Source organism: Mesocricetus auratus, unplaced genomic scaffold (genome assembly GCF_017639785.1).
Source record: "Mesocricetus auratus isolate SY011 unplaced genomic scaffold, BCM_Maur_2.0 Super-Scaffold_100018, whole genome shotgun sequence".
Classification (NCBI taxonomy): Eukaryota; Metazoa; Chordata; class Mammalia; order Rodentia; family Cricetidae; genus Mesocricetus; species Mesocricetus auratus.
The window spans coordinates 49728584-49753560 of NW_024429199.1; the positions used below are offsets into that span (position 1 = coordinate 49728584).

The window sequence follows — 24977 nt, forward strand, 5'->3', positions numbered from 1 at the left end:
CACAGGCTAATCCAACACCAGAAGTCCAAAACTCCAGTAGTGTTCAGTCTACGAAGCTGGATGTATCAGATGGTCTTTATTATTGCCAAGGAAGCAGGCACTTTATACTCATGATGGATTGAAGTCAGAGTCAGAGTGAGGGCAAGCAGAAAATCGAAGAACTTTCTTCCGTGTCCTTTGCATAGGCTGCCACCAGAAGGTGTGGTCCACATTACAAGTGGGTCTTCCTATTTAAGGTGATTAACATAAAACATCTCCCAGGTATCCAGCTACTTGGGTTTCAGTAAAGTCCAGATGTGGTCAAAGTTGACAACCAAGAATAAATGTCACAGATAGTGCCACATCTTTTTAAATATGGTATTTTTTATTTATTCCTTGATAATTCCCTACAGTTATACAATGTGTTTTGATCACATCCATCCCTTCCTCCCCCTCCCATCTTCCTGTCCTCTTTTTTTTTGAGATGGCCCATGTGTGTGGGTCTGAGGCGGAGCACAAGCAACCCACCAGTGGCCCCATGGCTGAAGAAAACTGACTCTTTACTCTCTGTCTCTCTCTGTCTCTGCCCCCCACCCCACTGGAAGCTACCAGTTAGCAATAGTTCTTCAGTAGGGGTGAGGGCCTCGTGCTGGGATTTTGACTGGCTTCGTCTTTGTAGAAGTCTTGTTCTGTCACAGATCTCACAAGTGAAAACCGCTCCTGGCAGTCAGCACCTGGCATTACTGTAGCTGTTTCCAAACAGGAGTAAACATGAACACGCCTTACCACGCTGAGATGTTCACAAGAGATTTAAAAAACGCACTCAAAGTGGCTCTCCAGTGTGGAACAGTTGCGAAGACTGCCCTGAACATCAATCAGGGAAGGAAAGCGTGCCTGTGCAGATAACGTGACCGTCTTCAGGAGCTCTGAGCCCCGGGTCCGAAGCTGTCCTCGACCTGCTACAACTCCCATTGCCATTCTCAGCTGCAGCGCCTGCCTCTCCTGGGGGCAGCAATGTGCTCAGTCAGAGATGTGGGGGGACCTGGAAAACTCGGCCAACCCTCAGGAAGACTGACAGATGCTCACACTTCCAGTGCCAGTGCCCTTGATGAGCTAACTGACAGTTTCCCATCCGTGATCACGAGTCAGACGGCCGCCTAAATCTGACTGTCATCACAAAGGTAGTTTTATGTGAACGCGTTTGTTTTTCTAACCAATGGCTCGGCAGTCACCTCGTAGTTTTTCACCCGAGACTTTCAGCTCTCTCACTAGAGCCACGGGAATGTAGCAAGACCTCCACAGTTCCCGGCTCTCCAGAAGTCAGGCAAGCACAGCGGGTGCACAGGTGTGGCCTATGATTATCCTCTATCTTCTCCCTCATGGAGGAGGACAGCTGAGGACCCAGAGCGAGCTGGCACTTGATCAGGAGGGCAGCAGGGCCTGGTCTGTGTATGAAAAGCAGATTTTGCTGTGTTAAGCTACGGGCATCCTGAGATTACTTTGCACAGCTTTCCATACTAACACACAACCAGGCCCCTTGAAAGGAGATTCAGTGACACTGTGGGACACTGGTCAGCGACCTGACCAAGTAGTAGCAAAGAAAGCCCCTTGAGACCCAGAAAAGCCCAATGTCCGTGTCATACAAGTGAAACGCATGCCAGGGCTTTCTAAGAGCCTGGAAGTCTGAACACACATGTGCTGAGCATGGGTCCTGAACACACGTGTGCTGAGCATGGGGCCCGACAGGGAATTATCAGAAAGAGGATTAGCAGCCCACACCTGATGGGGCCGTGTGAAAGTGTGCAGAAGCTTCTCGCTGGGCTCAAGAACTTCAAGGTGCCGGAGTCGGGCGCAAAGAGTGGTCAAGACTTGGCCTTCAGCCAAAAGCAACTCAGGGGTGTCCATGTAACTCAGGGTGTGAGCCACAAGGAGAGCAACTACATAAAAAGAGGCCAGACTGCATGAAAGACCAAGAAGGGCGACAGCAGAGGTGGCTGCACCTGGAGAAAGGGGGCTCACACTTCAGGGAACCATGAGGTCAAAAAAGGATGCCCGGTCAAGAATTTAAAAAAAAATCAGTAGCTGGCCGGGCAGTGGTGGCACGCACCTTTAATCCCAACACTCAGGAGGATCTCTGAGTTTGAGGACAGCCTGGTTTACAGAGTGAGTTCTGGGACAGCTAGGGCTACATGTATTAACCCTGTCTTGAGAAACCACACACACACACACACACACACACACACATGCACGCATGCACGCCGGAACTGCTTAGGGGGTGCACTCCCCACAGTCTTGGGGCCATGCACTCTAGGAGGGCTCACCCTCAGCAGCCAGTTACGTGTGGCCACAGTGGAAAGACCGGGAAGAATGAAGAACCTTAAAACACAAAGAGCAGCATCAGGGTGAAACCAGATATTCCCAACTGCAACCCGCAGGGCCTTAGAACCCGCATGAGCAGCTTCTGCAGTCTCCACACTCAGGCTCCGCCCTCGGGTGGGGAGCCAGCGCTGCATCTTCTTAGCATAGGGGTCTCTGGACCCGAGAAGCCTCACTCGGGCTCCACAGAGAGGACTGTGTGAGGGGGATACCCATGTCCCACCATGCTAGGTGCCTTGACCAAGCAAGTCCCTCGGAGAGGGGGTGACTATTTTCTAAGTGGGATCTACAGAGAAACTGATGTTTACCAGAAGGAAAACTGCTTATTTTTCACCAAACTACTGCTCTGTCCTAGACCAGTAGTTCTCAACCTGTGGGTTGCAACCTCTTTTTGGGTGGCATATAAGATATCCCACATATCAGATATTTACATTATGATTCATAGCAGCAGCAAAATTACAGATATGAAGTAGCAATGTATGGTTGGGGGGGTCACCACAACACGAGGAACTGTATTAAAGGGTCACAGCATTAGAGAGTTTGAGAACTACTGCCTTATACACAAAACTAACCATCATTACTCAGCTCCCTTTTGGTCAGGTACAAGCACATAGGGCTGTGCTCAGCCAGGGCAGCAGGGACAAACATGTAGGCATGAGTAACATTTTACAAGTTTGATTCCTGAAAGCCTCACCTATTTGACTCTCCAACAGTGGTTAAATGGAAAGCCTGGGGGAAGGTTGGGGGGACAGCACATTCCACAAGCATCCTACACACACACACACACACACACACACACACACACACACACACACGCATGCACCCACATCAGACAAATGAGGCTAAGACAGACTAAGTTTATTTTTCTAGTGCAAGCACAGTGTGTGTAAGACTAGGGGGGCAATTCAGGAAATGCAGTGGTGAGTGACAGATAAAGATAATCTGGTTTCAAAGCTAAACCAGGAAACAAAAACAGTCATCTCAGACACACTAGGGGCTGTACATACTACAGAAATAAAAACAAGTGATTGTCTTGTATTACCCAAGGAGCATCCCAGTTAAAACTAGTTTATTATATGCGTGTATTCTTAACAAAAAAATCCGTTTCCTTCATATTATATAATATTAAAAATGTTTCTCAGTAGCTACAGAGGTAGACTCATGTCACTTCATTCTTGGCTTTGAGAAATGAATGAATCAGGCAATTCAATAGGGGATGGGCTCCCACCAAAAAAATGGCGGCATAATAAAATACACCTGAAGTTCTCCACATTAGCTAGAAAAAGAGTTGATTTCCAATTCAGGTGCTCGGTAGACCTAGATTTTGAGGCTATCTATCTATCATCTATCTATCTATTCATCTATCTATCTACCTATCTACTTCAGTTAGTAGAGGTACAAGAACGCAGCAAGATATGACTAAGGCGTCAGTTCTTTCCTAAATTATGAAATGGGCCCAAAGAGCCTATCTCTATTTGTTATAAAAAATAACGAGTACCCCGCTTTGTTGGCCTACCTTACAAACTATCATTTTTAAAACACTAATTTTGGGCTTTTGCTCCACCATAGAATGTCACATAACGGTCCTGCTTGAACGTGTCCCCCCACCAAGTTCCTGGACCGGATTCTCTCCTGATAGGTGAGGGTCTTAAGGCTCGGAGGGACCACAGGTGATCCGGCGGTGAGGGTGGGGACTCCTTGATGAGATACGGTGTACCCGAGAGCTGCTTGCCTTTCCAGCACCGAGGCCATCCGTTTATAAACTAGGATGAATCTCCAAACAGCAAATATGACCTTAAGGATGGGGGGAGGGGTGGAGGGACGACGACAAACGACACTCTAGAGTCTACGGTGCGTTATACAAACTGGGACGGACTCAGAAAAAACAAATCTTTCCTTACTAATAGTTCGCACGCGGAGATTTAGGTTTTTCCTCTTTCTGTCATGGTTCCAGACAAATCCAGGAGTATCTCCTCGGATGCTGCCTGCGCTCCCGACCCCCGGGGCTTCTGAGTCAAGTCTCTTGAGGGGCTTGGGCTGCAGGGTCGGGGACCGGGGCTCGGCGAGCGCCCTCTGGCGGCCGCGCAGCCTGGCCGACGGCTCTGCGCGTGCGCAGCCCCGGCCGGCGCGCATCCTCACCCCGAGGGCGGCTGGGGACCGCACTGCTGGCTCGTGCGCGCGCGCGCGCGTGGCGTCTCCGTCCTCCCGGAGTAGGCTCCCCGGCCTTCCCGGACGCAGGCGCTGCGGCGGCCTCACCTGCTGTCCAGCCCGCCTTCTCCGGAACTGGCCAAGCGCGCGCACACGCTTCGCGTTACCGTGGTTACGAGAAAGCGGGGGTGGGGGGGGAGAGGAGACACCTTAACGCTACGCGTCCCTTCTCTATTCTCGCGAGAGCCCGCCCGGCGTCGATCCATTTCCGGCCCGTAGGCCTGAGTCCGTTCCCGAAAGCCCTCGGTTCCGGGGTACCACACTTCCGGGCGCGGCTTCTCTTCCGCCTGATGGGGCGAGTTCCAGGCTGAGCCCGGATGCTGCGGATGCTGCGTGGCTTGCGGGGCGTGGCGGTGAGTCCGGGGTCGGCGACCTCGCTATTCCAGACGCCTGCGCCCCCGGGGGGCCTGTCCTACCGTCCCTCTTACCGCTCCCCTCTTCCCACCCCCGCCACCTCCTCCCCTTCCCGCTGTCCCCCACTCCTCACCCCTTCTCTCCATCCCCTGCCCCACTGTCGGGTCCCGGGACCCGGTTGCACGCATCCTGGTCGGCCTGGACGAGCACCTCCGGTCAAGCCTGTCACCCGTGCCTTCCCAGCACAGCGACTGCAGATGAGAGAGTCCCCGAGTTGAATGTCTCAGCGATGGCTGCTCCCTGGAGGTGCGCCCTGTTGGTGGTCCTGGCGTCCCAGGTGGTGTCCCTGGTGAAATGCTTGGAGGAGGACGACGACGTTCCGGAGGAGTGGCTCCTTCTGCACGTGGTCCAGGGCCAGATAGGAGCCGGGAATTACAGCTACTTGCGGTTGAACCACGAGGGTAAGATTATTCTCAGGATGCAGAGCCTCAGAGGGGATGCGGACCTGTACGTCTCCGACAGCACTCTGCACCCAAGCTTCGACGAGTACGAGCTGCAGTCGGTCACTTGCGGCCAGGATGTGGTGTCTATCCCGGCGCACTTCCAGCGCCCGGTGGGGATAGGAATTTATGGGCACCCGTCACACCATGAAAGCGACTTTGAGATGAGGGTATACTCTGACAGAACTGTGGATCAGTACCCATTCGGAGAGGCTGCCTATCCTGCTGACCCCACAGGAGCCGGTCAGAACCAAGCTTACGCTCCAGAGGAGGCAGCCCAAGAAGAGGAATCAGCCCTCTGGGCGATATTGATTAGCGTTTTGAAACTGGTGCTTGAAATTCTCTTCTGAACCCTTATTTGCACGGAGCTATTAGTTTGCTGCGGACCTTGACCTGGTGAAATTCTGGTTACTTTCTCTAGACTAGGATGGAAAAATAAAGCCATACAGTTTTGTTACCTCAGTTTACTCCCCCACGCAGGAAAAGCAGCAAGCACAATATTTTAGAGATTAAAATTCCTATAAAAAGGAGTCTGCTCAATAAAATGTTTAAATGCATTTTGGTTAGTCAGGTGAGTAAGAAGATTATTGCATTAGCAGGCTGTGTAAGTCAGATTTGTACTAGTGCAGATGAAATATAAAGGCTCATGACTGTAGAATGTCTTCTATAGACATACTAAAATGGAGTACAGCCCTTGCAGTTTTAAAGAGGTTCTAAAGCCAGGTCGGAAATGCAATGACAGCTTCTTCCCAGAGCCTGTGTGCACAGTAGGGATGTGGCCCCTGGCACTCGAGCCAGCTTTCCTGCCAGGCAAGCATTGACACAGTTTGTTGTCATACCAGTTGTACCAGATGTTGGGCCCTCTGCCCTTTCCTGTTGGCCAGACTGGAGTGCTCTGGTTATTGAGTAACTGATACTACCTGAGCAGGTCAAAGATAGTCGTGGCAGACAGTAACTTTTCAGACTCAAGAAGAAATATTTCAAATTAAGTTGCTACCTCTTTCTGCTGATCTCTGGAAAAAGACAGCACTAAGAGACTAAAATCTGGGGAAATGAGCCATTTCTCTGACTTTTTCTTTCAAGGGTACGAGTTGCTAATAATGAAATAAATAAACTTGAAGATGTTTAAGGTCGTAGTTAATTTCAAAAAAAGTTCTTTATTGGCATAAAAATGAAAGTGTAAATAAATTGGCACCAAATATCCCAAACTGAGGGTGGGGTCAAAACCCTATTTTATCCCTCTTTGCTGTTTTTTCCCCTTCTGCCCACTTTCCTGGGTGTTGGGGGAGCTCGCTGACAACAGTCACAAATCCAGCGACCTAGGAGAAAAATTGTTAGTTAATATGGAGTGGAATTCTATTTTTATAGGACTGAGTACAAACCACCTAAATTCATTCCTGAGCTGTCCTCTCTGGGATTTTTTTTCCAGTGGGGAGGGAAGTACTGAGTTCCTTAAGCCAAGGTAGAAAATGTAAACAACCCTTAATCAGTGTAACCAATGCAGTGTGGAATTCAGTGCACGGACAAGAGGGGAAAGAGCACGAAACAATCATTGGTACCTAAAAAAATATAATGTAATCCTAAAATTCAAATACCATGCTTTTAAAACCTCAACAACACAATCCTAATGAGGAACTTGTTAATGGACCTGGCTTTCTATGGCCCCTTCCACTGTTAGGACAGCACTTTAAAACTAGCACCTGTACACACTCTTGAGCTGAATTACTGCAGATCCTTGATTGATTATTCACGTTGCTCACTGACGGATTCCAGGAAACTGAGTTTTATAGAGTACTATACAGTGTTAACTATGCAACTAAGTCCTTAAAATTGCACAATTACCTGTATGTTTCAATAGGATTACTGTGATTTACTATTTGATTCTGTGTCCACCCTAAAGTCATCTGGAATTGTCATGCTGCCTCACTTTATAGAAAGATGTCTTAGTATATATAAAGGTATAGCAGTCACTTTGTTAAGTTTCTAAATAGACAAACTTAAAAATAAAATGAAAGCATTGAAACAAACTGGTGGTGTTACTTTAGCAACTTTAGTAGATAACACCAGCTCATTCTATCCCTAACCTAAGCTTTCTATTCATGTCTCCTTTGGTTACACTAAGGATGAAAATCAGGTAGCTGCGACATGGACAATAACAGCTTGATCATAATTGGAACATGTTCATGTCATTTGTACAGCCTTAAAAAAAATGCTGGGAGATCTTCATCACACAAGAGAATGCGCTTTTTTTTTTCATCTTTACCTGATGGAATAGCACCAAGGCCCACACAAAAAGTATGATAACCTCTGTCACACACATCACAGAACATCATTTCTTCTTCGTGGTGGGGCTGTCCACATATAATGCATGTCTTACATTCCATACACTGCCATGGGTAGGTCTTAATTATAGAAACAAGCTCCATGGTCATATCCAAGCAAGAAGGGTGGCCTAAATCAAAACCAACATTAATAGGATTTCACAACAGAACTTTTAACTTAAGGCAAATAAAATATTAGTTCCCAAGAATGGTTGCCATGATTAATATTACCAGACACATCAAAATTTACAAGGTAGCAGATACATGGGCTTTAACTACAGCTAACAAGTCTATTCATTGCTGATTCTCTGGTGGACACCTAGCTGGTAGCTACAAACCCTAGCTTTTGAGGCAATTGCAGGGTGAGGTAAAAGTCTTAAGGAGACATGTCTACTTACCACTGTTATCACACTGGGAGCAGTGTATAAGTGATTCAGCCTTTCCTTTCTTGTTGGATTCCTTACCCTTCAGACAAATTCCACATAGAGCATTTGGAATGACCTTTGGCTGGAAGGGTAGAAGAGGGCTATAAATTCATGCCAGAAGAACTCACTATGGGGTCAAAAGGGGTTCTGTTATTACCTTTTGCTAATCTGATGAGAACTTTTTTGTAAGACATAACTGGATATGAGATGGATCAGAACATAAAACCCCATGCTAATGAAAGCCTAGACTGCACTCTATATACAGCATAAACATGTGTTGCCTAAATGTAGCACTCTATGCTCCCTACACACACAGCATCATCTATATAAAGACCAGAAGGAAAAATGAAATAGGATGTCAAATGCCACTAATAATGGGGAAAGAAAATCCATGTACCAAATGACCACACATAAAGCTAAGCCTAAGTTTTAAGCTTATATCAAGCTTACATTCACTTTATTTCAAAAACTGGTATTTTTCCAGTGATATAGAACTGAACCTATAAAATTTAAGTTAAAAAAACACTATTTTAATATTTTAATTAGAAGATGTCTCGTTCATTGTCATGCATAAATGTCTACAGAAATCTGAGTTGTATGCATAGTCTTGTTCCATGTCTAAAAAGTTAGAACTATGATAAAGGACAGAAGCAGTCACTGTGACGTGTAAAACAAAAAGTTTTCGGACAAGGAAAAACTGTTGTCAGATAGGAAATAATACAAAGCAATTTTTGAGTATTATCTTTCAGATTAAAAATATACACAGTATTAGGGCCTTAAACATGGAATAGGATAAAGCATAAGGAGTTTCCTACACTTAAAATGCCAGGGCAAGGAAGGGATAATTGAGCATCATAACCTTGACCATCACAAATGCTGCTCAAATGTACTATATATAGGTGTGCACCAGTAAATTGTTAAAAGGGGGAGGGGGACAAAGATGGTAACAGGGCAGTAATCTAACACATTGCATCTCTTTTCTAAATTGCGGCACCACAGAGATCTACACTCAAACTTTTATGAAGCAGTATCACTTTAAATGTTGCACTGCCATTTGTACACCTTGTCAAACCTAAATAATAATTTTTTACTTTTTAAAAAATATTTTGCAAAAGATGACAGAGGCATTCAAAAACAATTTTTGGCTTATTTATTTTTTAAAAAGTCAACCTTATACATAAATATGATAGAAACAATATCTAAACAATCACAAATGTCTCTACAAAATAATAAATATCATGGAGTTAAACAAACATATAAAATGTCCCCATTGACTACTCTCCATCTCCTCTGTGTATTTTGTACCCTGCTCTCCCAGCATCTGATAGCAGTTAGTTACTCTGCTACTCTTGCTGCATCCTAAGCACATGGTTTCACTGTGTCCGGGGGTCTAAGTAAAAAATAGCTAGGAAGTTCACTTCTAAGATTGAATCTTAACTGCCATAATATGCAGCAGAACTTTCAATAACCTGGACTAAATGTAAAAGATAAACTTACTTAATGCTTAGAGTTCAATTAGACACTGGCATAGTAAGTCTTTCACTAAAGTCAGGGAAGAAACTACACAATATTAAATTTTGAAGAGAGAATTCCTCACGGGAGACTCTTTACAAAGCAACTCAAAAGGAATAAAACACAAACCTAGTTATTCACATTCTAGAGCAATTCAAGTTCTACAGTCACTAAAATACACATAATGCCTATAATTAAAGACACTGAGAAAACTTAGGGTTTACCTTTAAAGTTATACATAATTTCCTGTTAAACCATTTAAAATTATTTCTTACCCAATAATCTTCATCTTGTTGAGAAGAAAAATATGCGAGCAGACAGAATGGAAGAGGAAGAAGGGCGAGGAAGAAAAGAAAAGCGATGGATGGAGGAGAGACAGCAGCAGGAGAGAGAGAGAGAGAGAGAGAGAGAGAGAGAGAGAGAGAGAGAGAAAGAGAGCACTGTAGCATTTTCTGCCACGATGCTACAGTTCACCACACAAAAGCACATAGTTCCTGTCAGTACCTAGGCTCTAACAAGCCACAGGGCCTCACAGACAAACGAAAGACCTACACTGAGGGAGAGAAAGAAGGTGTACAAATCCCTTGAAGATCATAGGGTGAGACTCTCTGGCCTCCTTCAGACAATCGCAGCAACCCTTTAGTTTTCTTCAGCCAGCAGCCCTCAGCAACTCAAATAAAAGGCTCATGGACACTCACTTCTCTTGTTGAAACTAACCGTATAGGTTTTAATTATATATGTGTAGGCCTGGAACCTAACAATTATACTTTAATCTCAGGTTAATGTAACCTAAGCAATACTGTCCACACGTAAAGGGCCAGCACTAGTCCATCTCATTAAATCACATTCGTTACCATGCTCCTTAGCACCCTTCTTTTAAAGGGGTGCGTGTATATGCGCGCGCGCGCGCGCGCGCGTGTGTGTGTGTGTGTGTGTGTGTGTGGTGTGTGTGTGTGTTTATGTGTGTCTATGAGTGTCAGCTTGAAGTACCCTAATGTTTAGGCACATCTTGGCTCATTAATACTTTTCATAGAGAGGTTAACTTTGAATAATCACATTCACATTAATATATAATACCTATATATTTGCTGTTCCTATCTTTGAAATACCTGAAACATTTTTAGTTATTAAAAATGTTTACAGATTATAAAATGTTTATTTTGCATATGTGGCTCCCTGGAGTACTATTAACTAAGATAAATCTATGTGATCCATACTAGATCAGTGATGATAGGGATAATCCTTCATTTCCAGCCTGCATTACATGCCTATTTCAATACACTCTACTTTATAATGCATGATCAAACAGGCTCCTTATTTAAAAGCTTCCTCAGCCCTGGACAGCTGCCACTCCCATTGGCACCTCTAAGACAGTGACACATACTGGCTTCTGCAGGCTGTTTCTGAAATGTAATCTTTGGAGTTTGTTTGGTTTCAATTATTAAGCAGTAACTGAAATCTTTAGTTTGCAAAGCTATACATTTAAAAAAACAAACAAACAAAAAACCAAATACAAAACCACACGGCAGCAGCCTACTGAGGCTGTCCTTGGAAGGATTCCTTGCTGAATAAAGCCACACTCGCTGGTCATGCACAAAAGCATGTGTTTCTAAGTGGACCACACATGGGTGTTTCTAGTAACTTAAGGGACATCCTAACGTACTGGCGAGGCTAAGGGAAAATGACTCCTAGCTCACTTCTGCTTATTTTCTGTGCTACATGCCATTGTTAGGATACTAACACACAGGTGTTTAACAACTCGACTTAGCAAGACTCTTATTCATAACCCTCCTCTAGTAACCTCCATAGAGTAACAGGATGTACAGTCTAATACAGCCAAGACAAGAAGAACGGTGTGCTGTACCATCACCACCCACATCACAAGCTGACCACTAAGTCTATTCCGCCTACAGTACTCTTACATTCTTTGCACTATGACAGTTGCTCACCCCTATCCAACCTTCAGAAGGAGAGAGGTAGACAGAAAAGAAACGTTAAAAATACTAGTTTCTGACCACCTACGGCCTTACTCTGAATAATCAGATTCGCAAACGAGGCTATCTGCCAAAGTTATACAAAAGCATGATATAACTCTAGGCTTCACTGTTTTCTACCAAACTTGGCAGAATTTGGCAACTAGATCCAACAATCCTTAGAATAAGCCCAGATATTCTCAATGAAAGGCACTACAAAAATACCACCTCGTGAGGTTAAAAGTCCACTCTGACTTCACAGCTCACCAAGTTTAGCTTTACCAACTGTTCAGATATTCAAAATGCTAGACAATTTATGCCCTGTATTTAAAAAAAAATCAAGTTCTGCCTTGAAACAATGTTTTAAAACTCATAGTCGCCTGGCTATTACTTAAAAGGGTATGGAGACCCATTTTGTTTCTAAACAGGAAATAGAAGCTATACCATGACCAAAAGTGACGAGAAAGCCACCAGGGAAGTAGAGCAGTGGGCGGGTGCACAGCACGGGGACAGAGCGAGCTCAGCAAGCTCAGCTCCGCTGCTCAGAGTTAACGGTCTCAGGGACAGGCTGAGTCAGGGGCTTTTTTCTTCTACCTTGTACCCAGGAACTGACTTGGACAGTACAGAACGTTTGGAGCCATCTTTTCTTGGAGTGGCCACTTTGTCTTTTGATTTCTGTCTTCCCTGGAAGGTGTCCTCCTGGCTGTCAGGGGGGCTGTCTCCTTCAGACACATTGCCTGAGGAGCTGTCCTGTAGCAAAAGATAAAAACAAGGGTTCCTTGGAATTAAGACCAAGTTGAGTCTCTGTGTGTTATTGTTTTTTTGTTTTGTTTTGTTTTCTGCTCTTTTTCAAGACAGGGTTTCTCTGTGTAGCCCTGGCTGTCCTGGAACTCACTCTATAGACCAGGCTGGCCTTGACCTCAGAGATCCGCCTGCTTTGCTTCCTGTGTGCTGGGATTAAAGGCATGAGGCACCACCACCCAGCAAATCTCAGTATTTTAAATGACAAAATGTTTTCTGAAGTTTTAAAAGTTTTATCTAATGAAGAATATAAAGATGATTCTAAGAAATTTATTTCTAATAGAGTAAAAAAAAACAGGCCATGTTATTTACCCTTCTAATAATTCTATTTCTATTAGCAAGTATCCTAGTCAGCTATGTATTCTGATTTAAGTCAACAAAAATAGAATTACCAACTTCAACTATTACACAGCTTCAATATTTTTCATGCCACAGGGATGCATATTTATATTTATATTTATAAAAATACTTATTTTTCCTCTGAGTAACAGAAGTCATTGTGAAAGTCCTTCAAATACATAACCATTTTCAAACGATTGCCCTACCTACAATAGTATGATATGTTTGTTGACATATGTTTGTTCAAAGGACAAGACCTCAGTATCTGATCATTGAATTCATTTTATAATTTAAGGTTTTACAACTTTATACTCACATAAATTATAAAAACTGAAGAAAAAGAACTAAGCTATCTATCACCACCTGATAAACATGAACTCGTCTCCTGCCCGGTTTCTCAGTGTCTCTGCTCTGCAGAAGCCCAGACTCTCATACACACCTTATATCCTCACAATGTGGTTTCATCCTGGCAGTGCGAGCCACAAACATGAATTATACTGCATGTGATCTCACTGTGTGTGCATCAGTGCACACATGATCAATGTGTGTGCACAATGACATGGATCACCAGGCATATATGTGCAAATGGGTTTTGTCGTGTTGGTAAAGTACTACATGCATTTTCTCATAAAGAACTGCATTTCTTTTGTGTAAAGGTATCACCAGTGTGCATAAAGATTTATTTCTAAATTCTATGACACTAAAATCAACTTATTTTTCTATTTAAATTTTGCTAACGTCTAATTAAGTCCTTAGAATTAATTGTTCGCAAATTTGCCAGATCAAAATCTGTGAAAAAATTCTGGGTATTCGACAGTTCAAAATGCTTTCCTCAAATATGAGATTAATTTATATTCCTCAGAACAGTGTGATAAAACTGTTCATCATTCCTAACTTCCACAGCGCCCTTCTAGTAACTGACAGGAGGCACCACCACTGCAGACTTGGAGAAGACCTTGTTTCATGTAACACATAGGATTAAGTATGGGTTAGAAGCTGTTTCAGACAAGGAAATACAATGCTACTCAATGACAGCACACATTCGGGTTGGCTACAATGTAAGATACAAGATGGCTGTGGCTTAAGGTGTCCTGAAGAAAGCCACAACCCTAAACTACCTCAGAGCTACTGTCCTTCATGTCCCAAGGAAACTTCTGCTTTTTAGCAGCTAAACATTTTGTATTTGAAAAGAGCACACAGAAAAACTAAATGTACAATACAACATATTAGTAAGCTAATGTTTTCCTATAAGAAGCCTCAAGTTAAGCAAAAGGATAACAAGGGAATGGGCTGCCCCAGCCCCCAAAATATAATTTCTCTATGGCAAAAGTTTAGTCTATTTTGTTAATTATTTTAATCTGCATAAGCAGCAAGTTGATACAAGAATATTAATGTTCTATACAATTGCCTATCTTGCTCAAAATAGAAGTTTTTCAATACAAAACATGCCTAAGAAAACAATGCACAACTGGCTTACATCAACACAATGAATATTCATGGTGAATATTTTCTATAAATATATACAACTGTCCTGTTCAAACAGTATAGTAATAGAGTTCAAGTTAGCATTCCAGGAAAGCAATCACACACAACTAGTCAAAGGCTGCCCCCTGGTAAGGCACACAGTCCTACCGAAGTGCCTTTATTTTTCCGCTTCTCATCCCCTCGACCATCTTCGCCATCATCTGAATCACCATCGCTATCTAGTGCCGGGAGCTCTGGGTCCAGGGGTGGCTCATACAGGGCTGTGTTTAATGGCAAGTACCGAAGCTCATCTGGTGAGTACCTGAATTCAGAAAGGTCGCTTTCATTCTTCAGCATTAAATAGGTGAAAACTACCTTCTAAGCTCTGAAACTAGCCTTAGACTTCTCACTCACAAATAGTCCACAAAAATGGAGAGGGGGAATTTTTTCATTTTGGTCATCAGGTGGGGATAAGTAATAAGTTTCAGAAATCTGAGCATTCTTCATGACTGATCAAGCAGTTGATCCTACCTAAACTTAATTGAAAATAACGTGTCAACAGACCAGAGTGAAACCCAAGCATCCCGGACAACACATGAAGGCCTGGGCCCAAGCCACTTCATGCTTGTGTTCAACCACACACCAAGCTGCAGTGACTTCTACACTGTGTCCTTACACTCAAAAACAGACTCAGTAGAGAATCTACCTCATTAGCCCAACAGGATGACTAAACAATTTCATTAAGTGCATGGTATTTAATAATTGAGATAAAAATTAGCAAAATTTTTAACAGCAATTACTTTAAAACATTTTGCAAAGCATGAATTCCAACATTTAAATGTCCCCTAGTCTGGTGGCACACTGCACTCCTGGCCTCGAGAGAGCTACTTCGCCACAGAACAAAGGGACTGGCAGAACACCACCAGATTTTTAGTGACTTCCAGATTAAAAAAAAATTGCACAAAAATTTTGCACAATTTAGACTGTTATTCAGCAAGTGGGACTCCATGCTGTAGTGAGTCAGGTTCTCTGAAGAAAACTATGCTGAGAACAGGTTTCTAGAGTGAGGTCATCTGCTGGGAGAGGAGCTAAGGCTCTTAAACGAGAGGAACCCATTAGTCCTGGTTTGAAAGGTTTCTGGATACTTGGGATGGAAACAGGAGGTGTGTCCATGCTTGCCCTGGTACTTATCGGTCTTAGTACCATCGGTCACACACGCCACTCTGCGCTGCCTTTTGTGAGCACCACTTCAGTAAAGGCTCCGGAGAAGACTCGGAAGCCAAACCTACCTAGATTCTGATTTCAAAAAAGCTTCCTGATAATACCGAACTACTGGGCTATGTGCCATACTGTGAGTACCAAAGAGCTACTACAGGACCTCAGGTACTTGTCTGTGATACATCCAGACAGGGCAGGCCAGAGTCCTGCGCACTCCAGACTTCACTAGCAGGGCTTCAAATTCAGACACAATGGTATTCTTTACACAGAACCCAAGAAGAAAAATGCAGACGCAAATCCTACACATGTTTTGGTGTCGCTGATAGACATAAAATTTTAGGAGGCCCTGAAACCATAGATAACTAAAAGTGCAGAATACCTCTTATAATACTCCTGGAACTGTCCGGGGATGAGAGCCACTGGGTAAGAACTGACCTTTGTTCGGTCTGTCGGCAACACTTTGTACTTCCCTTGAGGCACTTGGATAACCTGTGTTAACATCAGAAACGTGAAAACTGATCCAACCTGGGAACCAAGGCTTCAAGAAAAGAATTCCCATGTGTACACTACATCTATGTCCCCGCCCACGGAAATGCTAGCAACTTAAATGACACTGGAGCAACACCCTAGGGATGGCTGCTACTTTCGGGCTGCACACTGGAGTCCTATGCCTGTCAGTCACCAGGTGCACAGACTGAGGACAGCCACTATGTCTCTGGCTCACCACGGTCTTTCCCAAAGTTGAAAACCTCATGGGGACACTGGTCTAACCTCACGGGGCTCGCATCAAAACCAGAGGCAAGCATACTGTGTGACTCTTACCAACCCTGGGACAAAGGAATTGTGATACATAGCTACTGTTAGTCTCCCTCAGTAAACACTCAGTAGTAAAGCAAAGCTCTCAAGAGGAGGGAGGGGAAGATGGCAAGCAAAAGGCACTATTCAATCCATCACTAAAAATGGTGTTTTAACTTCTGTGAGAAAGAAACACAGCTGGCACCATAACATAGATAATAATAGAATGATGATGATGGAAAGGAAGTGATGACCATTCTGCAACAAGAGCAAAGGAGACCCAGATACCACTGAACTAAGTCACCCTACATGTGTCTGCAAGTCAAAATACGCTCTTCTCTCTTCCATGCGTTCCCGGTTTAAGTTGCTGTTGAATTCGGCTGCTTTCTTGGCAGCTTTCTTAATGTACTCAGGGACTTTGCTGGCTTCAACTTTCTGAGTATTCTGCTGTTGCATTTGCTGAAAGAAAAATATTAGAAGGAATCATATATTTTATAAAAACATTGTTTCCCCATCCCCTAAGACAGATGTCAGTCACCTCAAATCACTTACAGAATACTCTTTATAATGATCTGTAATCCTCTGACGTTCCTTTTCTTGAAGAATAACAGAATATTCAGCATGTTTAGCTGGGTATTCTTTTATCATTAAATCAATCACTTCATCACTGCGTAATGCTGTTAAACCTGTTTTAGAACACCCCCCCAAAAAGTAAAGAAAATCTTTTAAGGCCAAGTGAACATGGGTACGTTTTCAAATTTAGTTTCTCTTTCAAACTATTCTACATTAAAAAATAATAATAAAGCAAAATTACTACATTTTAAAATAGCAAAAGTTACTCTTCATAATAAAGTCAAGCAATCAAAACTAAAAGGTTATCTTGTAAAGACAAAGAAATCCATTTTTCAACCAAATGAGTTTCTTTTAGATTTTATGTAAATTATAAGAATATATTTAGAAATCATTGTAAAATAATGATATAATACATAAAAACAATAATATAAGCCACTAATAACACAGGATACATAGTAAGTTATTCCTCAATATCTATTTCCTAGTCTCCAAATCTATATATCAGAAATATTATAATCAATTCACATTTCACATTTGTCAGTCCACACCTACCATCTAACTTTTACAACTTACAGTATCAGATTTTGCCCACTGTTGTCACGAATTTAACACTGAAAAGTTATATATAAAGTATGTACCATGATGAAGGAAAAACATAACAAGATTTGCCTTTTATAGGGTAAGCATCTATGTGCTTATTTCCCAGCATTGCAAAGATAACAGTCTATACTTAGACACAAACATAAACTGTATTCATGTCCTTTACATTTTAACAATAATTAAAAATGAGTCAACAGCGTTTTAACATTTAAATAATTTTTTATTAACTTTGTAAGCACTTTAGGACACAAGACCTATATCCAGTATCACCTACAATGTTCGGCATAAAAGACACACTAGGTGATTACCTAGTGTGCACTGTGTTTCTGTAATGACGTTTAATTCTCTCAGGTAGAGTTTCTCCTTATGAGATAAATCTCGTCGCTCTAAATCTCCAAAAGCAGAACAAAAGGAGTATTAAAAACTAAAACTATACATCTGAAAACTTTTTTAAAAACTATTTTAAACGCGTCTCTCACTGCATACTCTAAGTATCAGTAATATTGAGGTAACTACACACACACACACACACACACACGCACACACGCACGCACACAAACACACACACACATACACACCCTTACAAATTAGAGAAATAAACACTGGAAAACTAAAACTAGAATAATCCAAAGTAAAGCAAGCAACTACACTAGGGCAGTTACTCATGAATGGTTCTCCTCAACCCAGGCATGGCTTAGAGCTAACTCTATTCCTGAACTCAGAACAGTAAAAATAAAAAACCCTGGCTATGAAGTGGGTTTTATTTGTTTGCTTTTCTTTTCAAAATTAACCTTAAGTAGTCAGGCATGGTGAGACACACCTGTAATCTCAGTGCTTATTCTGCTCTGAAACAACTTGGCGGCACCTAAAAACATACTAACTAGAGTTCGAGGTGCTGAGTGACAATGTAAATGACATCAGCAAGTGTACTGAGTCTACAAAACAGAAATCACTCATAACCAAGCTGTCTTATCGGAGGTCAGACGGCATCCGTTACACACTAAGCCTTAAGTACCTGGGTATTTCCGCTTGAAGGAGGTCACGCCCAGATATTCACTGACTTGTTCCTGAAGCATGTAGTATTCTCCTGTTTCATCAGGTGGCCATTTGTACTCTATTAAGTTTTCTGCTGGGTAGTAACTGAAGCTGAGACAAAAACACATCACGCCTTGCATGTGGCATTTATTACATTTTAATCATTTATATTTCAAAGTATTTGCAAAATAATTTGAAGTATTGAAATTCATTGTTATTGCTATATTTACCAAGAAAATTACAAAATGAGTAAAAATAGTATTCCAGAACTTCACACTAAAAAAAAAAAAAAAAACCACTGAAAGTAGCAGTTTCCTCACAGGCCAAGAGCCTGGTCTGGAGAGGAAGCTCAGTGGCTAAGAGCGCTTGTGGCTCTTGCAGGCCAGAGCTGAGCTCCCAGCGTCACCTGCGACGCCAACTCCACATCCAGTGATCTCTGGTCTCTGCAGGTACCACATCCCCATGGGCAAACACACATAAAGACACATAGAAATTATAAAAAAACAAAAACAAACTCCTAACTTCTAAGCCTAAGAGACCAACACAAGGCAACCGCAGCAGCGCTCAAGTCTTTCTGTGTAACATTCACCGCAATTGCGCGTGTGCACCAGACTCTGGTCCTTGTCCATTGCTTGGCAAGTCACAGGCAACTGAGAAAACAGAATTCCAAGGACCTCTTTCTCAGGGAACTAAACGAGAAGCTATATATTTATACATATTTATTTTGCTCTACAAACCCAGAAGCAAAGAACAGACCTATTTTGGAAGCTCCAGTGCACTGTAACCCTGAATCTCAAAGAGTATGATGACGGCCTCAATCTGGAACATCTAACTTCTACAAGAGGCAGGAGTGTAAAGTGTTTTATTGCATTTATTCGTTTAAAAAAACCGGCTCTCCATTTCTTCTTTGCTGTTGAATTGGGGACTTCTCTATGCATTCTGCATATTAATTCCTTTATCATATATATACTTTGTAAATATTTTCTAGCATTCTATGGCTCTTTTTCCTCTACAGTTGACAGTATCACATTTTTCCCTGTTTTAAAATTTTTGACGCTAAGTTGTCTTGTTTTTTGACTTTTGTTTCTGGTGTTATGTCTAACACTGTTACTAACTCAAGGTTTTCTAGGTAGTTTTTATATTTAGGATTTTAATTTCTGCATGTGATATGACAGGAGGTGATGTTCCTTTCCTAGTATCAGGTTTGGGAACAGTGTTTCATGCTGCAAGCCTTTAATGCCTGCACTCTGAGTTTGAGGTCAGCCTCATCTGCATAGTGAGTTCCAGGACAGACAGAGCTACATAGTATGACCCTGTCTAAAAAAAAAAGTAAGCAAGAAAGAAAGAATGAAAAGGAAATGAACAAAGAAGTAAAACAGATGTTTCTCCAAAAATACAAATCAAATAGTCAAAAAGCACCTAAGAAGATAGTCATCAAATATCCCTAACCATGGTATACAAAACAAAATCAAAAACCAAAAACAATGTTGCAAGGTTACGAGGAAATTAGAAGTTTTGCGCATTGTTGGTGAGAATACAGAATGGTACAACTGCTACGGAAGTGTATGGAAGTGTACGGAAGTGTACGGAAGTGTACGGAAGTATATGGAAGTGTACGGAAGTATATGGAAGGTCCTCAAAAAGCTAAACACAGAATTACCACACCATACAACCTTCTGCTTCTAGTTCTGTACCAAGGTATTAAAAGTAGGGATTCTGAATGCCAATGATCACATTAATTACCCCAGCCTATAGATGAATAAACAAAATGTAGGGATACAGAAAATGGAATACTGTTCAGACTTAAGGAAATTTCGACATGAACTCCAGCACAGATGAACCTTGAAGACATTTTGCTAATGGATAAGCCAGATATCACAGGGCAAGTATTATATGGTTCACACTCAGGGGCAGGGAGCAGAATTGTAGTGCCAGCAGCTGAAGGCAGGAGGGACAGGAGGTACTGGAGGATCATGCCATTTGAGTTACTCAAGTTTTGGAAAGGGATGACAGTGATGGTCACACAACACTGTGAATGCAATTAACACCACTGAACTGTACACTTAGAAAGTGTTACGATAACGAGTCTTATGTACCTAATTTAATATAATTTCTTAGCAGTTCGCAGGAACAAGACCTACTTTGGTATTGTATTATTTGGCTTTTTTTTTTCTTAAAATATGGTGTTTTGTTTTTGTTTTTGGTTTTTTTTTTTTTTTTTTTTTTGCTTTGTGTGAATGTGTACATGTGTACACTCATCTGCTGATGCCAGAAAGGGACATCAGGCCCTCTAGAGCTCACAGGCCATTATGAGCAGCCACATAGGAAGCAGTAACCAAACTCAGGTCCTCTGAAAGAGCACTCTTAACTGCTGAACCATCTCTTCAGCCATAAATATAATTTCTAATAACTGTTCCTGCTGCCTAGGGTGGGTAAGGGAAGAAGAGGCCAAACAGTATATAAAAGTTACTACTGACCCTTCAAGTAGCAGTACCTGAGATCCTGACTTGAAGTCTCACAGCTTCTCGAGCTGTCCCCTGAGCCCATTCGCCGCCTCTTAGATGGATGGGTCCCATCATTTGAGTTATCTTCATTATCATCCTGTACATTTAAATGATTAAAAAATAACAACAGAGAATAAAATGTGTTAAAAAAAAAACCCAAAGGATTATGTATCTTTCAAGTTTGCACAAGAGAAAGCCTATTTCTAACTAGTGTCTTTAGAAAACTTAATTTCCTACAATAAATTATAACGGGCAAAGAATTTGTTATAAGCAAGAAGTGGAATAAAACTAAAAACTGACCTTCAATTCAAACAAAATAAAAAAATTCAGCTACAGTTTTTAAAATATATTCTACTTTCACTTTCTTACCAACTGGGTGGGTATAAGCCACTCTAAAACTAAAGCAAGCCTTCCTGTTTGAGCTGGGGGGGGGGATTAATTATCAAATTACAGCATCCTCCAACTTACAACTGGCCCACAAGAGTGTATTCTAATTAGCTACCGTGGAGACACAGGACACCTAGTCTAACTACATTCCTTGTTACACTGCAGAACCTCAGCACACTGTGACAAGCTCATGCAGGATATAAGTTGTTCAGCTACTCCATTAAGGAAATGAGTAACCAAATGCTTTTAAAACAGTTTATTAACATGGCACTTGAGGCTTAAAGTCATATTTTTTATTAAGAAAAAAAAATGTCTTTAATGATAGCATGCCTGTATATCCATAGCTAATGCTCAAAGAGGAGCCAGCCTAGAACAGATTTTACAATCCCCTGCTGTCATCCTTGTGTGTTTCAGCTTCAGGCTCCAGGTTATATTTTGAACAATGTAAACAGGAACAGAAGACTGCAAGTCTAGCCACTTAAAAGTCACTTTTTTTTTGGTCAAGGTCGTGTAGCTCCTAACACTACCACTCTTACTACATATTAAAATAAAAACGTGCGAAGGAGAATGAAGGGGCACACAGGTCACCACGCCAGCGGGCTGCCCACTCTCCACCAGCCGTGTGTCATGCGTCTGAAGTCAGGAGGCTGATGCCAGCATGAAGCCAGTAATTAACGCATGGGTAGCACCAACAGCAGGGACTGGCAGTAACTGTCTGATGCATGTTAACGTTAAGATGAGTGGGTAAGCTTTTACGTTTCGCCTCTAGCACCTAGGAACGTGCTGAAATTATTTCCCAAATGGAAAAACATACATATTCTCCTTTTCACTCATCAAAGATGAAGTCAATTTACACGGACTGAAAATTCCCTTTAACACTAACAACTTGGAAAAGAATATTTCCCCTAAAATGTATCCTTTATATAGTACTCAGGTTTCATACTTTAGACAGTTCATTCTAAGACCTGAAGGACCTATTTCATGCGTAAACATTTTAAGGACCTTTTTTTTTTTTTTTTTTTGGTGTCAACAATTTCCTTCAGTTACAAACAATAATTCACTTGAACAGAAACAACACCGGAAGTTGACACCGAGAAGTTTAGAAGCAAAAGGTGGGAACGCCGAGGTCGGCTTTCCTTGCGGCCCTCGGGGGAGGCCGGCCGGGCCGGGCTGCCGGTGAGAGGCGCCCGGAGCAGCAGCCCCCGGAGACCCCGCGGTAAGACCGGGGCACGTGCCCGGGGTCCCCGGGGCAGGGTCTGCCGACCCGGGACGCGGAGCGCAGGTCCCGTCGAGCGCCGTCCCGACTGCGATCGGCGAAGGCCGCGACTTTCCCGAGTTCCCCGGCTGCGGCGCAGCCTCCCCGCCTCCCCGCCAACCCGCCGGGGCCGCTCTCCCCGTTTCTTCCCGGACGACCTCCCACCGCACCGCACCGCACCGCGCAGGGCGCCCCCCGGTCCGCGCCCCGCGTCGGCCGCACTTGTTGCTCCCCGCGGTCCCCCGCTCCCCGCCCGGGCCCGGCCCGGCCCTCCACCGCCGCCGTTGGGCAGCGCGCTCGGCTCGCTCACCTTCGGGGACTGCGCTCCGGGGGAGGCCGGGTCGCTGTCGCACCGCCGCGGGGACAGCGCCGCCCCGGGCCCGGCCGCTGCCATCAGCCCCAGCGCCCCGCGCCGCCGCCGTCGCCGCCGCCGTCGCCTGGTCCCGGCCGCCGCCGCTGCCGCCGCCGCCGCCGCCGCCGTCGCGCGGGCCGCCCGGCGCCCCGGCCCCGCCCCCTCCGCCCGCCCGCCCGGGGGCCGGCCCCTGCCGCCGCGCGCCCCGCGGCCCGCCAGCGCCACCGCCATGGCCGCCCGCTCGCCCGCCCGCCCGCCCGCTCGCACGCCGCTCACGTCAGCCGGCCGCAGCTGCGCCGCTCCGCCGGCCTCCGCCGGGGCCCGCCGGCTTGCAGCGCCGCGCCCGCCCGCCCGCCCGCAGTCCCGCTGACCCGCCCGCTCGCCGGCCCGCCGACGCCCCGGCCCCGGCCCCGGCCCCGGCCCTGCCCGGCTTCCCGGCCGCCTGGCGAGCTCGCCGCAGCCGCCGCCCCTTCCCTGCGCCCCCGGCCCGGCCCTCCGCGTCGTCAGCCGCGGCTCCGCGCCGCCCCGCCCCGCCGCCCCGCCCCCTCCCCTCCTCCGCCGCTCGTCAGCCGGGGGTCCCCAGCCCGCGGGGCCTTCCCTGTCCCCACCTGGGTCCCCGGCTCCTCCCCTCCGAGAGGAGCCCCCGCCACATGGTGTCCTCCCCTCCCCCCGACACACGCGCGCACACACATGCACACACACACGCACACACACACACACCGGGTCCCCGGCCCCACCCCTCAGCCGGGGGTCCCCACACCCACCGGGGTCCACGCTCCCTCCTCTAAGTTAGGAAGGATGGGTCTCCCGACTCCACTCCCTCATCTCTCCTGCAGTGCCCTCCCCCGACCCTGTGTCCTTCCCCCTCTCCACCCCGCCTCCCAGTCTTCACTCTGCACATCCCGGGGGTCCCCAAGGCGCCCTCGGCCCCTCCCTTTGTCTTACTTCTGCCTTGGCTGCGACCTTGGGACGGACGGTGGCCCTCGTGGCCGCGCGCGAGGAGTCAGAGCGGCTGTGGCTGAGCAGCACCCAGACGGTCCCGGAGAACCTGGAGCGGGAGGGTCCCCACGACTCGTGGGACGAGACTGGCAGAGCCCACGAGCACCTGATCCGGAGGGCCGGGAAGTGGGAGCCATGGTGTTTGGACAGGGTTTCTAATTCAGCTCTTGGATTAAGCCATGAAATTTGGGATGTGTCTAGAGAATTGACTACTATACCGGTGGGCCATGAAATATAATTTGATCCGTGAAGATGGGAAAGCTGTAAGCAATAAAAAGGACCAAAAGATGGGGTAATTAAATCGGAGTAGCTATAATAGAAAAGGACTGCATGAGAATAACTTAAAACAGAATTCAAAGGATGGAGAGATAGTCAAGTGCTTGCTTTGTGAACATTAAGGACCTGTGTGCAATCCCCAGAAGAACATTTAAAAAACGGTGGCACACTTGTAATCCAATGCTGGTGGAAAAGTAGATCCAGTCAGGCTAACCATCAAGTATTGGGCCAGTAACAGATCCTGTTTTGTTTTCAAACTTTTTACTATTTTTGTGTCTAAGGGGAAGGTGTGTGTGTGCATATGAGTGCAGGTGCCTACAGAGGTCAGACGTTAGTGACATGAGCCAACTTGAGTGATAACACCTAATGGGTCCTCTACAAGGGCAGTGTGTGCTCTTAATTGCGAGCCATCGCTGCAGCCTTTGCTTTGTGTATTAAAAGGTGAGTCACATTAATACAACACACTTTTTTTTTTCACTGCAAAAGTAGGAAACAACTTGCTGTCTGTCTACAAACTAGGGAACAGAATTCCCACTGGGCACTGACCAGTTACTGACAGGCTTTTGAAGAACCATTGTGTTTACTATGTACAGATATTGTTTTCCTGCAAAATTCGTATGCTGAAGCCTTAAACCCCAGTGTGATAGATACCGCTTGGAAGTAAGGCCTTTGGGAGGACCCGGATGAGGTCATGAGGATGGGGCCCCCACAATGGGGATTGATATCTTAAT

General features: G+C 44.6%; 3 protein-coding genes across 8 annotated transcripts in view; 1 reads left to right on the plus strand and 2 right to left on the minus strand.

Moving 5' to 3' along the window:
- Wdr27 (WD repeat domain 27) overlaps nucleotides 1–4472 on the minus strand; it is a 92598-nt gene extending 88126 nt beyond the window's left edge. For 2 of the 3 annotated variants that reach the window (XM_040758273.1, XM_040758271.1), the window contains exon 1: nucleotides 4257–4471. The gene's annotated coding sequence lies outside the window, so the exon portion shown is untranslated. Of the gene's footprint in view, nucleotides 1–4256 lie in introns of all 3 variants that reach the window. The other variant, XM_040758272.1, reaches the window with a different exon arrangement.
- A 47-nt stretch (nucleotides 4473–4519) lies between these two features.
- On the plus strand, nucleotides 4520–7444 carry CUNH6orf120 (chromosome unknown C6orf120 homolog). 2 transcript variants are annotated; one of them, XM_021234673.2, is made up of 2 exons: nucleotides 4520–4916; nucleotides 5166–7444. In XM_021234673.2, the coding sequence occupies exon 2, from the start codon at nucleotides 5207–5209 to the stop codon at nucleotides 5765–5767; it is 561 nt and encodes a 186-aa protein (XP_021090332.1). In that variant the 5' UTR covers nucleotides 4520–4916; nucleotides 5166–5206; the 3' UTR covers nucleotides 5768–7444. The 2 variants fall into 2 exon arrangements, with proteins under 2 accessions (XP_021090332.1, XP_005083073.1); XM_005083016.4 differs by having other exon boundaries at nucleotides 4521–4916; nucleotides 5161–7444.
- Nucleotides 6555–23063, minus strand: Phf10 (PHD finger protein 10). Of its 3 annotated transcripts, none has more exons than XM_040758275.1 (12): nucleotides 22930–23063; nucleotides 20968–21074; nucleotides 18454–18584; nucleotides 17747–17824; nucleotides 16818–16951; nucleotides 16575–16724; nucleotides 15850–15959; nucleotides 14421–14574; nucleotides 12243–12398; nucleotides 8137–8245; nucleotides 7681–7869; nucleotides 6555–6736 (listed from the first exon to the last, which is right to left on the minus strand). In XM_040758275.1, exons 1-12 carry the CDS (start codon nucleotides 23011–23013, stop codon nucleotides 6651–6653), a joined length of 1488 nt encoding a protein of 495 aa, XP_040614209.1. In that variant the 5' UTR covers nucleotides 23014–23063; the 3' UTR covers nucleotides 6555–6650. The 3 variants fall into 3 exon arrangements, with proteins under 3 accessions (XP_040614209.1, XP_040614208.1, XP_040614210.1); XM_040758274.1 differs by having other exon boundaries at nucleotides 17747–17830; nucleotides 22930–23062; XM_040758276.1 differs by lacking the exon at nucleotides 17747–17824 and having other exon boundaries at nucleotides 22930–23062.
- Nucleotides 23064–24977: the final 1914 nt, after the last annotated feature.